Consider the following 13,381-nt stretch of genomic DNA (forward strand, 5'->3'; position numbering starts at 1 on the left):
TCTGACACAAAAAAGGAAATTGGATAGCAAGCTATGGAACGTGCAAAAGGGACAGATTCAAGTTCAGAGACCGTCAAAGTCATACAAATTCACCCTCTAGGTACCATGGATATTTGTACAAAATTGAAAGGCAATCCATCCAATAGGTGTCAAGCTATTTCAGTCTGGACCAAAGTGGTGGACCGACATACACCCATCATGGGAAAACAAGATTTTAGTAAACAATATGTAGCATACATGGTAGCAGAATCACGAATATTTATCTAAAACTACATACATTTATTTATCCAGACCAAATCTTATCATTTTAATAATAAAGGGTTAGCACACGGAATGCAACAACTACTGTATGAAAGTACAGCAAATGGGGTGCAAGCTTCATACAAATCACAAATTATCTGGTGTTTAGTAACAGGCCAGTCTCACCTGAAAGCTCAGCAGTCAGTGTGTCTGTGTCTCCGTACTCAAACTCCAGGTTGGGTGACTCCATGGAGCTCTGTGAAGAACAAAACACACATTAGCATATATACATTATAGTATGACCCTGATCTCAGCTAAATCACAGATGTCCTGACACCCACATAATACCGCAGGCTATTCCCATTTAGCAACACCTACAACTAACCTGTACTCCACTTGTGGTCACAACTCCAACTAGTGCCACACACACACACACACACACACACACACACACACACACACACACACACACACACACACACACACACACACACACACACACACACACACACACACACACACACACACACACACACACACACACACACACACACACTTCAGGCTTGGTCACGGTTTTGTTTCATCATGTGTACTTTTTAAGTTTTGTTTTGCTGCTGAATAGTGTTGATTAGTCATTTACATGACATTTTTTCACAGATCTCGCAATTACAGATGCTCTCTATTGGCACACACGGCTACTGCCTGATCAGGCTGATTAAACAGTTGAAGTACGCTCTCCCTAACAATGATCCAGATGCTCGGGTACAGCAATAAACTGCAGCAAAGAAGGAGTGAGGAAAGAGAGGGCGCAGGATTCAACGTGGCACCTTATTTCAGAGCAGATTAGCTCCTGTATGCAGTCAAGGGTCTGTCTTGGCTCTGACTTTAGCCTCACCCTGTGATTAGCACGAGACACACTGCACACATTAAGTCTCTAGGAACACACTCACCAGCTACCTGCAGTCACACAAATGTTTCCTGCAACCTTGTACATCCAAACTATCAACTCTTACAAAAAGAAAGACACACACACACACACACACGCACGCACGCACGCTCTCAACATTGTGAAAGGAATTCTTCCCTCCAAAATAGAGAAGCATACCAGAGTGTATCCTGCTTATGATTAACACCTGGGACAAATAGAAGCATAACAGAAGTAAGAGCATTAGCCTAGTGACTGGAAAATTCTTGGTTTTTATCTCTTTGTCTTTTGGGTAGAGGATGTGAACTGATTAATTGCCCTACAGTGACTATTAAAGATTCATTTTATGTTAATGAGAGTAATAATAAAAAGATCCCTCCTGGCACAGCGGTGGAAGGCTCCAAGCTACGAGTGTTAGATGTGTTTAACCCTGTGAAAAGTGCCCCAGGGCCAGGACTGTAAACAAGGATGTGCTCTGAGTCAGCTATCCCAGTTAAACAACTCTGCGTGCTGTCATGTAACCATCTCCTATAAATACCTGCTGCAACCAAGTCAGCATGAACTGAAATATACAGGCCGTCAACAGGCAGTTTGTTTATGACGGCGTGCCAAAGCAATTAGATCCGACGTCATTGTTGCATTTGTAAACCAGGAAATGAGAACCACTTGGGAGCGCAGATGATTCACCAAAATTACCCACGACTGAGTGCGACCGAAGGAAGACTCTGGGTGTTTGTGACCAGGTGCTGTCTCACTTTTAAAATCTTAAAATCAACTGAAGTGGCATTTTTATTTTGGAGGCATTCAACTTGAAATATTTTGTTTTTGTACACTATTTCTCCACCTTTAAAGTTCCAGTGCATTTAGAAGATAGAAGTATAGGGGGGTCTTGCAGTTAAAGCAAATTCAGCCCTTTAGCTTACTACACTACACATGCATATCACAATTATGTTATGTTGTTTATGGCTTGTATACAGTAAAACTGCTTATTATTGATCCAGCTGCAAGAGGCCATTCAGGGACACCATTCTCAGTACCAGATAGAATTATGTGTTGAAATCATTTGTCCATTTAGTGCATTATAATCATTGGAATTAACTTTTATCAATTGCCACTGTGCCTTTATATGGATAAGAACCTCAGATATTGTATACAATAGCAATTACAGCCTTAGTTGTGTGATTTAATCTGTGCTGGAGGCAGCTATTCCTACACCAATATTCATCCACTGCTGCCACTGCACATTCCCTCCCATTCATCCCGCTCTCTGATGGTTCAGTCTGTTAACAAATAGGGCTGAGACCAGTGATTATTTTCATTGACTAATGTGTTGATTTTCTTTTTTTATTTGTTCTGTATATTAAATCGCAATTGGGCAATTTGTAAAAAATGCCCATCACAATTTCCCAGAGCCCACGGGGATTGCTTCAAATTTCTTGTTTTGTCCAACCAACAGACCATCAAACTTCAATTTTTTTTTATTTATAGTATCAAATCATAACAGAGTTATCTCGAGACACTTTACAAATAGAGTAGGTCTAGACCACACTCTATAAATTCCAAAGCCCCAACAATTACAGTAATTCCCTCAAGAGCAAGCATTAGCAGTGGCTATTGCGACAGTGGCGAGGAAAAACTCCCTTTTAGGAAGAAACCTCGGCAGACCCAGACTCTTGGTAGGCGGTGTCTGACGGGGTCGGTTGGGGGTGTGATGAACAGTGGCAAATAATAGTCACATTAAAGATAATGGAACAGTGACTTCAACTTGCACACATTGCACACAGCTCTTATCCCTAATACAATTATTTTTCATTCATCTTCAACCCAAACCAAATAACAAACAATGCTGGCATTGTCAGCGTGACAAAATAACCCTGGGGATGACATTAGGCTTACCTCGACTTTGACTTAAAGTCTATAACAGTCTATTACAAACCGGGTGTGTGGCGTTTGAAGGACATGGGCATTTAGCAGACCAGGAGGGTCTAATGAAAAAAAGCTAATGGTTGCATTATGGGAAATGTAGGATCTAGCATTTTTTTAAGCTTGACCTATACTACAAACTAATAGTTATGATAGCTCAACTGAATTGCTTGACCGTTTAACTCTTCATATTATTGCCTCCACCATGGAGGTTTTCAGTTTGGTTTGTTTCTTTGTCTGTCAGCAGGACAAAGGAAAAACTACTGGCCCGATTTTCATAAAACTTGGTGGAAGGGTGTAGAATGGGCCAAGGAAAACCCCAATACCTTTACGAGCATATCCGAACCACGGGGCGGATACACTAACTATTATTCACTTTCGTTAACATTGCGTAATCGAGCATGGCCTCGGAGGTCTGTGATCTCCAAGTGCCCTTCTAGTTCTAAAAGTAATCCTGTTTTTGGATGAACTGATTATCCATTTATTATGTGTCAGATAATTGTAAAAAAACTAACAGATCACAACCCAAAAGATATTCAATTTGCAACTAAATAAAACATCGAAAAGCAGCAAATCCTCACATTTGAAACAAACAATTTTCGTTCGATAAATTACTTAAACATTGACTTAAACATGACAACACGGTTATCACTGTCATCAATACTATTACGTTAGTTGATCAATAGAAACAAGCAGTCTCATCCACCATCCATCTTGTGTCACCCAGGGACACGCAGCGCAGAGGGTCTCAACTTGTTCCTGAAACCGAAGGGGCCGCTCTTTCCAAACCCAACTCAGATGTTTCTTTAATTCCCGCAAGCATCAACACAGGAAAACCCTGTCTCTCTCTCTCTTTCTCCCTTCATTTTCTCACCCTGTCTCCCTCACTGCCCCCCCTCCAGTCTCTCTTCTCAGCTACCAGCTGATAACAAGCCGTCCTCGCTCCAAACTGGCACCGTTTCCGTGCTCCCACACTCTCTGCGCCACATCAGTGTGTGCAAACACTGGGCACAATGTCAAGGCAGGCCACCCCCACTCCTACCAACATATGCCACATAGAGAAGAGACGACTGCTCTACCCAGCACAAATGACGGACAATTTACATACATGAATGAATAAGATTTGAGGTTAACTGAACAGACAGACACAGGAGCCCAGTTCCAGTGCAGCGGCCAGGGAGCATCAGCCATCAACACAACACTGACGTTAAGTGCTTTTAACGTCCATGTCATTCACCCCCACACCATCAACAACCCCGAAATCCAACGGCTGTGAGATGAATATGCTCTAATTCCCTCAAAACCATTCAATCTGCTCATTCTCAAACAAAGTGATATCAGGGGCTAGTGGATTTTTGGCCTGGACGACAGCTTTGATTGCTTTACTTCTGAGCAACCCAGCAATGAAAACACATCTTTTTCTCATTTTTTCATGAGGGAATGAATTATAGCTGCATAGCACTAAAGGGAGGCATCGTCAGACTGAACATGAGGCATGCTGCTTTCATGTTGAAGGAATTAGAGTAGATTTACTGGTCCATACCATATTTCAGAAGGTGGCACCAAACACTCTTAAAATCATATCAAATCTGTCGGTACACTGCTGTGTCTCAGGCTCTATGATCGGATGAAAGGAAATCTTGTCAGGTTGCAGCTCACCATTATTTTCATTTACGATCAAGCTAGCATTTTTATTAAATTGTATTCAGTTCTTTTTTTTAAAGCAATATGGTAAACATATGATGGTCCCAGCTTCTCAAATGTGAGGATTTGCTGCTTTTCTTTATCATATATGATATTAAATTGGATCTTTTATGTTTGGACTGCTGGTCTGATAAAATGAGCAATAAGTCACTTTGGGCTCTGAGGTAATGAGCATTTTTCACATTTTTCACAAAATGACTCTAGAAAATTATTTGAAGATTAGTTGCTGCCCTAAATTCATCTATAGTAACTGTTTTTAAAGAAACAAATAATCCTCTTAAAAAGATCAATGTCCATCCCATTACCAGAAGTCAAGTCTTAAGTTGGTCACTTAATTTACTTGACAGGAAAAACCCATTTATAATTATATGACTTGAAGCCTTAACCTGCACGTTTACTATTAGGATACTTTCCTGTCCTAAAAGTCCTCAACGACCTCCTCACCTCTGCTGACACCGGTTCCCTCAACATCCTCATCCTCCTCGACCTGAGTGCAGCCTTCGATACTGTGAGCCATAACATCCTGCTCACCAGACTCAAAGACCTCGGTATCGAAGGTACTGCACTCAGCTGGCTCCAGTCCTACCTATCCAACAGATCCCATTTCATCTCTCTCCACAACCACACCTCTGCCACAGCCACAGTCACTCAAGGTGTTCCCCAAGGCTCCGTACTTGGCCCCCTCCTCTTCATCATCTACATCCTCCCTCTTGGTCAGATACTCTGCCACTTCAACCTGGACTTCCACTGCTATGCTGATGACACCCAGATCTACCTCAGCACCAAATCCCCCCACAATCCTCCCCTCTCCCACATCAACTCCTGTCTGTCAGCTATTAAAACCTGGATGCAACACAACTTCCTCAAACTCAACAGCGACAAAACAGAATTCCTTCTGATCGGCTCCAAATCCACACTTAGCAAAACCAATAACCCCACTCTCACCATCGACGGCACCATTGTCTCCCCATCCCCCCAGGCCCGCAACCTTGGCGTGATCTTTGATTCCACCCTCTCCCTTGAGCCTCACATCCGTCAAGTCATTAAAACCTCCTTCTTTCACCTCCGCAACATTGCCAAAATCAGACCCTCTCTCACACCCCCCGCTGCTGAAAGACTCATTCACGCCTTCATCTCCTCCCGACTGGACTACTGCAACTCACTTCTTCTTGGCATCAGCTCTACCAACATCAACCGACTCCAACTGGTCCAGAACTCAGCCGCCCGCCTCATTACCCGCTCCAAATCCTGGCACCACATCACTCCTGTCCTAAAACAACTCCACTGGCTTCCTATTTCCCACCGGATCACCTACAAAATCCTGGTCCTCACCTACAAAGCCCAAAGATCCGCACCTCTGAGTCCCTCACCATCTTCCAGTCCCGCCTCAAGACCCATCTCTTCAACTCTGCCTACCCATACGCGCCCCGCCCCCTCCCTTTTTCATCTGAATTTTGTTGTGTTCTACTTGTTTTGTTCGTTTTGTTTTATGTTTTTATAATCTACCCTGCCCTGTAAGGCGACTTTGAGTCCATGAAAAGCGCCATATAAATTAAATTTATTATTATTATTATTATTATTAAGTAGATTTTGAAAATGTATTTGATTTTAGTCAACAAAACAATAAACTGAAGGACGCAAGCCAATGTCAACTATCAAGGATAAGGACATTTTAATTCATGGGATAATTACCACAAGAGAATACAAATTCATACCAATGTTTGGTAGTGGTGGTGTGGTCCTGACAGGAGCAGTCACATTTCACAACCTTCATTCTACACGTTGGGCACCACTGTAGGATTACTGCTGGGTTATTTATAGGAGCCGGTTGCCAAAATAACACCGGTGTCTGTCAGTCTGCCAGCCAGCCAAGACATGGGCTCACGGCATGGAAAGGACATTCAGTTGGTCTGAAAGCTCCCCAGCAACACACACAACACACACACACACACACACACACACACACACACACACACACACACACACACACACACACACACACACACACACACACACACACACACACACACACACACACACACACACACACACACACACACACACACACACACACACACACACACACACACACACACCTCTAGTGTGCTCCATATAGGCTACCATAAGCGGTAGCAGCCGACTGTACACAAACGCATGTCCAATTTACCTCCGACTCCTCCTGCTGAACCTTGAACATGTCTTTCCCTTTCGGCCTCTGTCTGTCGCCGTTATCGTTAAGATTATTAATGATTGGTACCTCCATGTCCTCCGCCTGCATCTTTCTCGGTCGTTGCAGCTTACTTCCTCCTCCGCGGGTAGTGCATATCGGTCCGGTGGAGAGCTGTGTGTGACTGCACCGCACCGGGAGCAGCACCGGCTCCTCAGCCCAAGTTGAGGATCTCCTCCTCCTCCTCCTGTCTGTTTGGTTCGATATCGCTATGCGCCCCGAGCGGGCGGGGTTAGAGAGTCAACAGCAGAGAGGAGCATCTGCGGGCCACAATAAAAGTCAAATGAGGTGGTTACCATACACAGGGCCAGTGCACTAATGCAGAGAGATGGTGGTTAGAGATGCTGAAGAACTAATACCTCATATCAAAATAAGAGCCTGTACTAGAGGTGCAGTCAAGGTCTGTAAATTAATGTTAAAATTACAAACACTGGATAAACAATGCCTACATGCATTGTTTCCTGTAAATCACTTTTATTTGTGAAGGCAACTTATGGAGGACTCCACCACTAACAGCGAAAACTATAGAGTCCATTACAGAATGCAAAGACATTGAATGGCTATTGTTGAAAAAAATGGGTAAATTAGCTTTTTTACATTTTTTGTAGCTCTTGCAAATGGTAGCCTGATGTTATTCTACCAAATAGCCCTTTTCTATAGCATACTAATTTTTATTTGCTAAAACTGGTGTCAGAAAGTCATATTGTGGTCTTAACTCACCTTTGACCAGTTAAGACCACAATGGTTACTGTGTTTTGTCTTGGGCAGCAGATGCCTGTAGAAAAATATTAACCACCAAAATGTACAAGCTTCAGCTGATGGATGATGTTTCCCAGCAGCTGTGTCAAACTGAATTACCAACAAGATTTTCTCCTTGGTAATAAAATGGATAGTGATACAAAGTGTTGTCAGGGGTCCAGATCAGTTTATGTGTCTGCCTCCTAATTTCTGTGGACCGCACCCCTCCCACACCCCCACTTCACCTCCTGTCCCCCTCCATTCAGAGGAGCAAGTGAATTATTGATATGTGGAGGTGGGGGTTGGTGTGGAGGTTGCCAAACACTCCTACCTATCAACACACCCAAACCCCTTACTGTGAAAAAACACTTAAGATGACATGATTGGATTTGCACTTAACTACTGGTGGAACGTGACCACATGGCAGGGCAGCCAGGGACAAGTTTATGATTAAATACAATTAAATTAAAAATGATTCACTGAATCCATTTAGACTCAAGTCTGACAAAGCTATAAGTGCAAACCAATAGGACATCAATAAGGAAGGAAACTGTTGTATTTCATAGATGAAATATTAACTTCAAAAGAGTATTCCAGCGATTTAGTAGTACACTTTCAAAAAGTTGGTTGTGGTCAAAATCAAAGCAACAGAGGCCAAGATATCATGTTTAGTCCCAGTATGGGTCAAGCTCCAAAATTGCTGGATCCTACAATTACACTAATAATACACAAGCCCCCCCCCGTTTCTGACGCAGGCTTTCCGTTATAATTAACTCAAGCCCAAGATGAAATAACCCTGGTGACATCATCAGGGTTTTTACCTCAGACTTAAAATAGCTCGTCCAGATCTACTGTAGACATTGGAGAATTATTTTTGACAGGCTCACACGAGGACATTGAGCTTGTGTATTATTGGTGTAATGAAGCTTTTGAAGGATTTTTTTATATTCCCTTAAAATGCAGCATTTAAAATTAAATTGGATCTTGCTTTGAACGAGGAAATCATCCTTTCACAAAATGAAAATACTATTATTTAAATATCAAAATAGGTCAAACCTAGTTTTAAATGTTGAGCTTTTATTGGTTAAGAAACAGAAACCGAGAGAATCAGTGCAGAGTCAATCTTTGAATTATATTTTGGATTGTTGTAAATTATATCTTCTTCTGTGTTCAACTTTCCATTTAATGAGTTGTGTGTCAAGAATAAATAAAGGATCGCAGCCAGCTGTTGATGTCAGAGATGTCCCTGTCTGATCATTGAGGCTCACATGAGATCACTGTGGCTTGGACAGACCTCAGCAGCTGCACACATGGGCTCCTCTTCCCCCAACACACATTAACACAACTACTCAGAAATCTATACACTATGAAAACAGACTGGAACAACACACAAACACCTACATGAGTAAGTGGGTGCATTGAAAAGGAGTCAAATCAAGGAGATGCACACAAAGTGGTTACAATTTCACATCTTTATTCATTAAGATTACAGAATTTAAATTATTGCTCATTTTCTATCATTATCACTTGCAATATTTAAACAGAATTTTTTTTTTTTTTTTTATTAGACAATTTAAAACATCCTTTGAGAATTTTGTCAGTTTGCACTGTATGAGGATTTACAACAATAAATACAGGAGTGGATTTGTCTTTTATCTTCCTAGACTTTTAAAGGTTGTCATATCTGTATATAGTATGTATATACATATATGATGCTGGTGTCCTTCCCCGCCCACCCGTCTGTTGGTCAGCTTACGGCTGACAAAAGAAAAAATGGTTTCTCCCCCTAACTCACAGGCTAGGATCCTGAGGCAGCTGTTAATGAAGCAGCCATGGCCTACAAAAAAAAAAAAGTATGTGTACCATCACGGAAAGACACACACACACACACACACACACACACACACACACACACACACACACACACACACACACACACACACACACACACACACACACACACACACACACACACACAACACACACACACACACACACACACACACACACACACACACACACACACACACACACACACACACACACCATGGGCATACACTAGGTTAATGAGAGGTTCCTATGCACCTTTAAAGTTTCAATTTATTTAGACTTTAATTTGCTTTTACCAAAATTTAAAAAGGAATAGTTTGACATTTTGGGAAATGCCGCTTTTTTTTTACTTTCTTTTCGAGACTTGCATGAGAAGATTGATCCCACTCTCATGTCCGTACGCTAAATATGTAGCTGGGGCTGGCAGCAGGTTAGCTTAGCTTAGCATAAAGACCGGAAGCAATTGGGGGAAACTGCTAAATGTCAAAATATTCCTAGACTTTGGTTGGTATTGTATATTATGTAATATTACTCATAATGTCACACAACAAAATTGCATGAATTTATGCATATTTGCATTCTGAATTTGCCAACGTATTAGTAAACTGAACTAAACAAAGCTTTTGTGCCATTTAATCTGGAAAAAGATCACTTTTATTTATTTTTTTTAAAACGTACAGTCAATTGTCAGAGCTGGATATTGAGTTTGTATGTTCAAGCATTTGATCTCTCCTAGAGAGTAGAGCTGGCAGCGTCTCCCAGCAGGTCAGCAGGGAATCTGATTGGTTCAGGTGCAGAGCCGGTATAGTGACGGGGGTGGGGGGGGGGTGCACTTGGTTGGCTGTCAGGTGAAATGACTGTCAGGATTTTCTAACGTCCACCGTCAGCTCAGCTGGGGATGAGCTGCCGAGGATGACGACTGTGCAGCTCATTATACCGCTAGAATCTAAGCCTTCCAAGTAGGATAGAAGAAAATGAAATGAATCAGGCATAGCACGCCAAGTTTGGAGATCTTTACAAAAAAGGTGAAAAATCCCTTAACAGGCAAACACACATGCATTTGCGGAGAAGGTAAATGTGCTTATTTGATAAAAAAATGAATACATTAGATTTTATTTTTTAAACAGAACCCACAGAGATTTGTGAGTGCCAAAGAGTTGTGGTGTGTATGGTTAAGTACAGTAAATCTTAACAGCACCAAACTTTTCAGTGAGGACATGATTGAAGAAGTACCGGCCAGGCAGCAACTTTCTGCTCATTTGGTATCTCTGTAAATATTTTTTGTCACAGTATTCAAAGTGAGGGTTTAAGTACATTTATTACAATTATCATTAGAACATTTAAATTGCTTATCTTTATAACAGATGTTGATTTTTTTTTTCTTCCCAAAAGTAAATGATATTAGATGACGCAGGAGAGAGAAAGATAGAAAAATCTTAATTTCAATATAAATATCTAAATATACAGTATACTCCTTGTAATGATCTGACAACCTGCCATGCTTCTAATACAGTATAAGTCATTCTTGTTAAAAGGAAAAGACAAAATGAAAAGCTTAGCTCTCACTAGCTTGAAATACTTTTCATTACTTCAACACTGGCGCCATGTGAGCCGCTGGAAGCTGAGAAAGAAGCAGCCAATGAGATGGTTTCACTGTGGCTTTGAGTGACAGGTCAGAAGAACCAGTCACCATCCAGTAATTCTAAGAAGAAAGTTATGACAAACTACAGGCTGATCCGTAGGGACAGAATGCATAAAAAATGTTTAAAAACAGACAACGGTGAATCTCAATGAAACAAGCAAATAAAAGACATGATATGATTGGACCCTGAGATCCCGCCTAACCCCCGCCCACTAGGTCTAACCCCGCCCTCTCAATATTACACAAGAGAACAACAAAAACATAATCACATAGGTAGAAAAGAAAAGACAACAAAAAAAGGACAGGAAAAAGTGTCAGTCTAAATCTTCAACGGTAATCTTCATTCACACAGATTTGTTTTTTAAATAAAGTTTATATATATATATATATAAAAAAAAGAGATATATATATATATATATATATCTTTTTTCGCATCAATAATTTCATACATAACAGTTAAACAATAAAAGATCTGGTAACGGGAAAGGAGGATTTACATTTAACTTGACAAACAAATTAGCGTGAAGAGAAAGATAATGGCGGTAAAATGACGAGCGGAAGTAAAACATCTTCCGAGAGAAGACGTCCAGGAGCTAGCTAATGGCGAATGGCAGGAGCAGCTCCACAGAGTTAGAGTTAATGTTGTCATTATTGTTCTTGAATGTGAATAAATAAAACGGCCGCTATTAGCTAAGGGATAGCCCCCCCACCCCCCCCACCACCACCACACCCCCTCAGGCTCAGTCAGAGTCCCCCCCCCCCAAAATATAAAGCAGGTGTGTTGACTATTCTGTCCATCCTTCCTTCCTTCTGTTCTCATTCTCCTTCTCCCTCTATGCGTATATGCCATTCTGGGAGTATTTGTATTTCTTGAGGCCAACCCTGACACTGGTTTAATACCTTAAAGGAGGAAAAGAGAAAGAACGCAAGTTAGGATGATGCTTTCTGTACATAAAAAGGTGTTGCTACAACCTGAAAAACAAATCCTAACCCTATACATGCAGGACTCAAACGTTACAGTTTCTTTCTTTACACGATTAGCTCGATTTTACCACCGACAGGCCTGTAAAAATAAGAACGTGTTTCCATACCTATAGTAGTTTGGCTTAAAGGGCCCGTTCTTGTTCAAGCCCAGATACTTGGCCTGCTCATCACTCAGCTCTGTAAGATGTGCGTCAAATGTAGGAAGATGTAGGCTGGCCACATACTCATCTAGGAGGGCAAGAGAGAGAGGAGAAACATGTTAACATTCATCAGGCGTCTGCGGTTGATTAATCATTCAAATGAGAAAAAGAAAGAGGGAGGCTCTAGGATTTACCATCTCTCAATCGCTTTCGTCCTCTTTGTGCTGAACTGCTTTCCTCTCCTCATCCATGTTTGTGTCTACGTCCTTTCTTTCCTAATCTCAGCCTTTCCTTTCAACGCTTCCTTCTTTCTCTCCATCAGAATCTCTCTGTCAGTGTGTCCTGTGGTGGCAGCAGCAGTCACTGACAGTGTGACCTACATTTGGCTCCCTGTTTTTCTTTACTATGCATTTGTTCAGCGCTCACCCACTGAGGGAAAGCTAAGAGATGTGACGGGCAATGCTGCAGACCTGCTGTGGGCTGTACGCACGCACATGACTCATTCGACTGTGAATGATAAGCTATCAGGGAGACAACTCTGGACTCAACAGACGAGACCGACTGTGTTGTCTATAGAGATTGATGCAAAATGCCTGCAGCCTCTCCGATGGGGCGAACACAAACTCTCTGTAATCACTTCCTGCTTGGTGGCCACTTAAGTACCAAACAAGGTTATTTTGTATCTCCCTGGCCTCATATCTCGCCGCGTTTGTGTTCTCCAAAAAAGGATTTCATACTTCTATTTTGTGTGTTTTTGTATTCACGCATTCAGCGGTTTTATTCCCTCAACAAATTCTGAACTGACAAATCTTACCCATCTTCTTGGGCAGCAGGTAAACATCCTGTTTGTAGCGTCCCTCTGGGGCATTGTAAAGCTCTATCAGAGCCAGCGCCTGGGAAGAGACACACAACAACGTTTTGCCTCGAACGCTTTATAAGAAATAAACAGAAACAAAGTGAGAGCAATGCAGAACATGTCAAATAAAAACCTAATCATGTACAAGAATGTAATTGAGACAGAAACTGAT

The 13,381-nt window shown here is 41.7% G+C and overlaps 2 protein-coding genes across 4 annotated transcripts in view; both read right to left on the bottom strand.

Annotated features, from left to right (window-relative positions):
• The window catches only part of strip2 (striatin interacting protein 2), a 29,819-nt gene extending 22,531 nt beyond the window's left edge, over positions 1–7,288 (bottom strand). The window contains exons 1-2 of one of the 3 annotated variants that reach the window (XM_039791547.1): positions 6,960–7,288; positions 427–496 (exon numbers count right to left, since the gene is read on the bottom strand). In XM_039791547.1, coding sequence (XP_039647481.1) covers positions 427–496; positions 6,960–7,070 — 181 coding nt within the window. In that variant the 5' untranslated portion in view covers positions 7,071–7,288. The remainder of the gene's footprint in view (positions 1–426; positions 497–6,959) is intronic. The other 2 variants (XM_039791549.1, XM_039791548.1) reach the window with 2 other exon arrangements.
• Positions 7,289–11,963: 4,675 nt separating this feature from the next.
• ahcyl2b (adenosylhomocysteinase like 2b) overlaps positions 11,964–13,381 on the bottom strand; it is a 47,640-nt gene continuing 46,222 nt past the window's right edge. The window contains exons 15-17 of the mRNA XM_039791553.1: positions 13,168–13,246; positions 12,321–12,441; positions 11,964–12,129 (exon numbers count right to left, since the gene is read on the bottom strand). Coding sequence (XP_039647487.1) covers positions 12,123–12,129; positions 12,321–12,441; positions 13,168–13,246 — 207 coding nt within the window. The 3' untranslated portion in view covers positions 11,964–12,122. The remainder of the gene's footprint in view (positions 12,130–12,320; positions 12,442–13,167; positions 13,247–13,381) is intronic.

The sequence above is a fragment of the Perca fluviatilis genome, chromosome 23 (assembly GCF_010015445.1).
Source record: "Perca fluviatilis chromosome 23, GENO_Pfluv_1.0, whole genome shotgun sequence".
Lineage (NCBI taxonomy): Eukaryota > Metazoa > Chordata > Actinopteri > Perciformes > Percidae > Perca > Perca fluviatilis.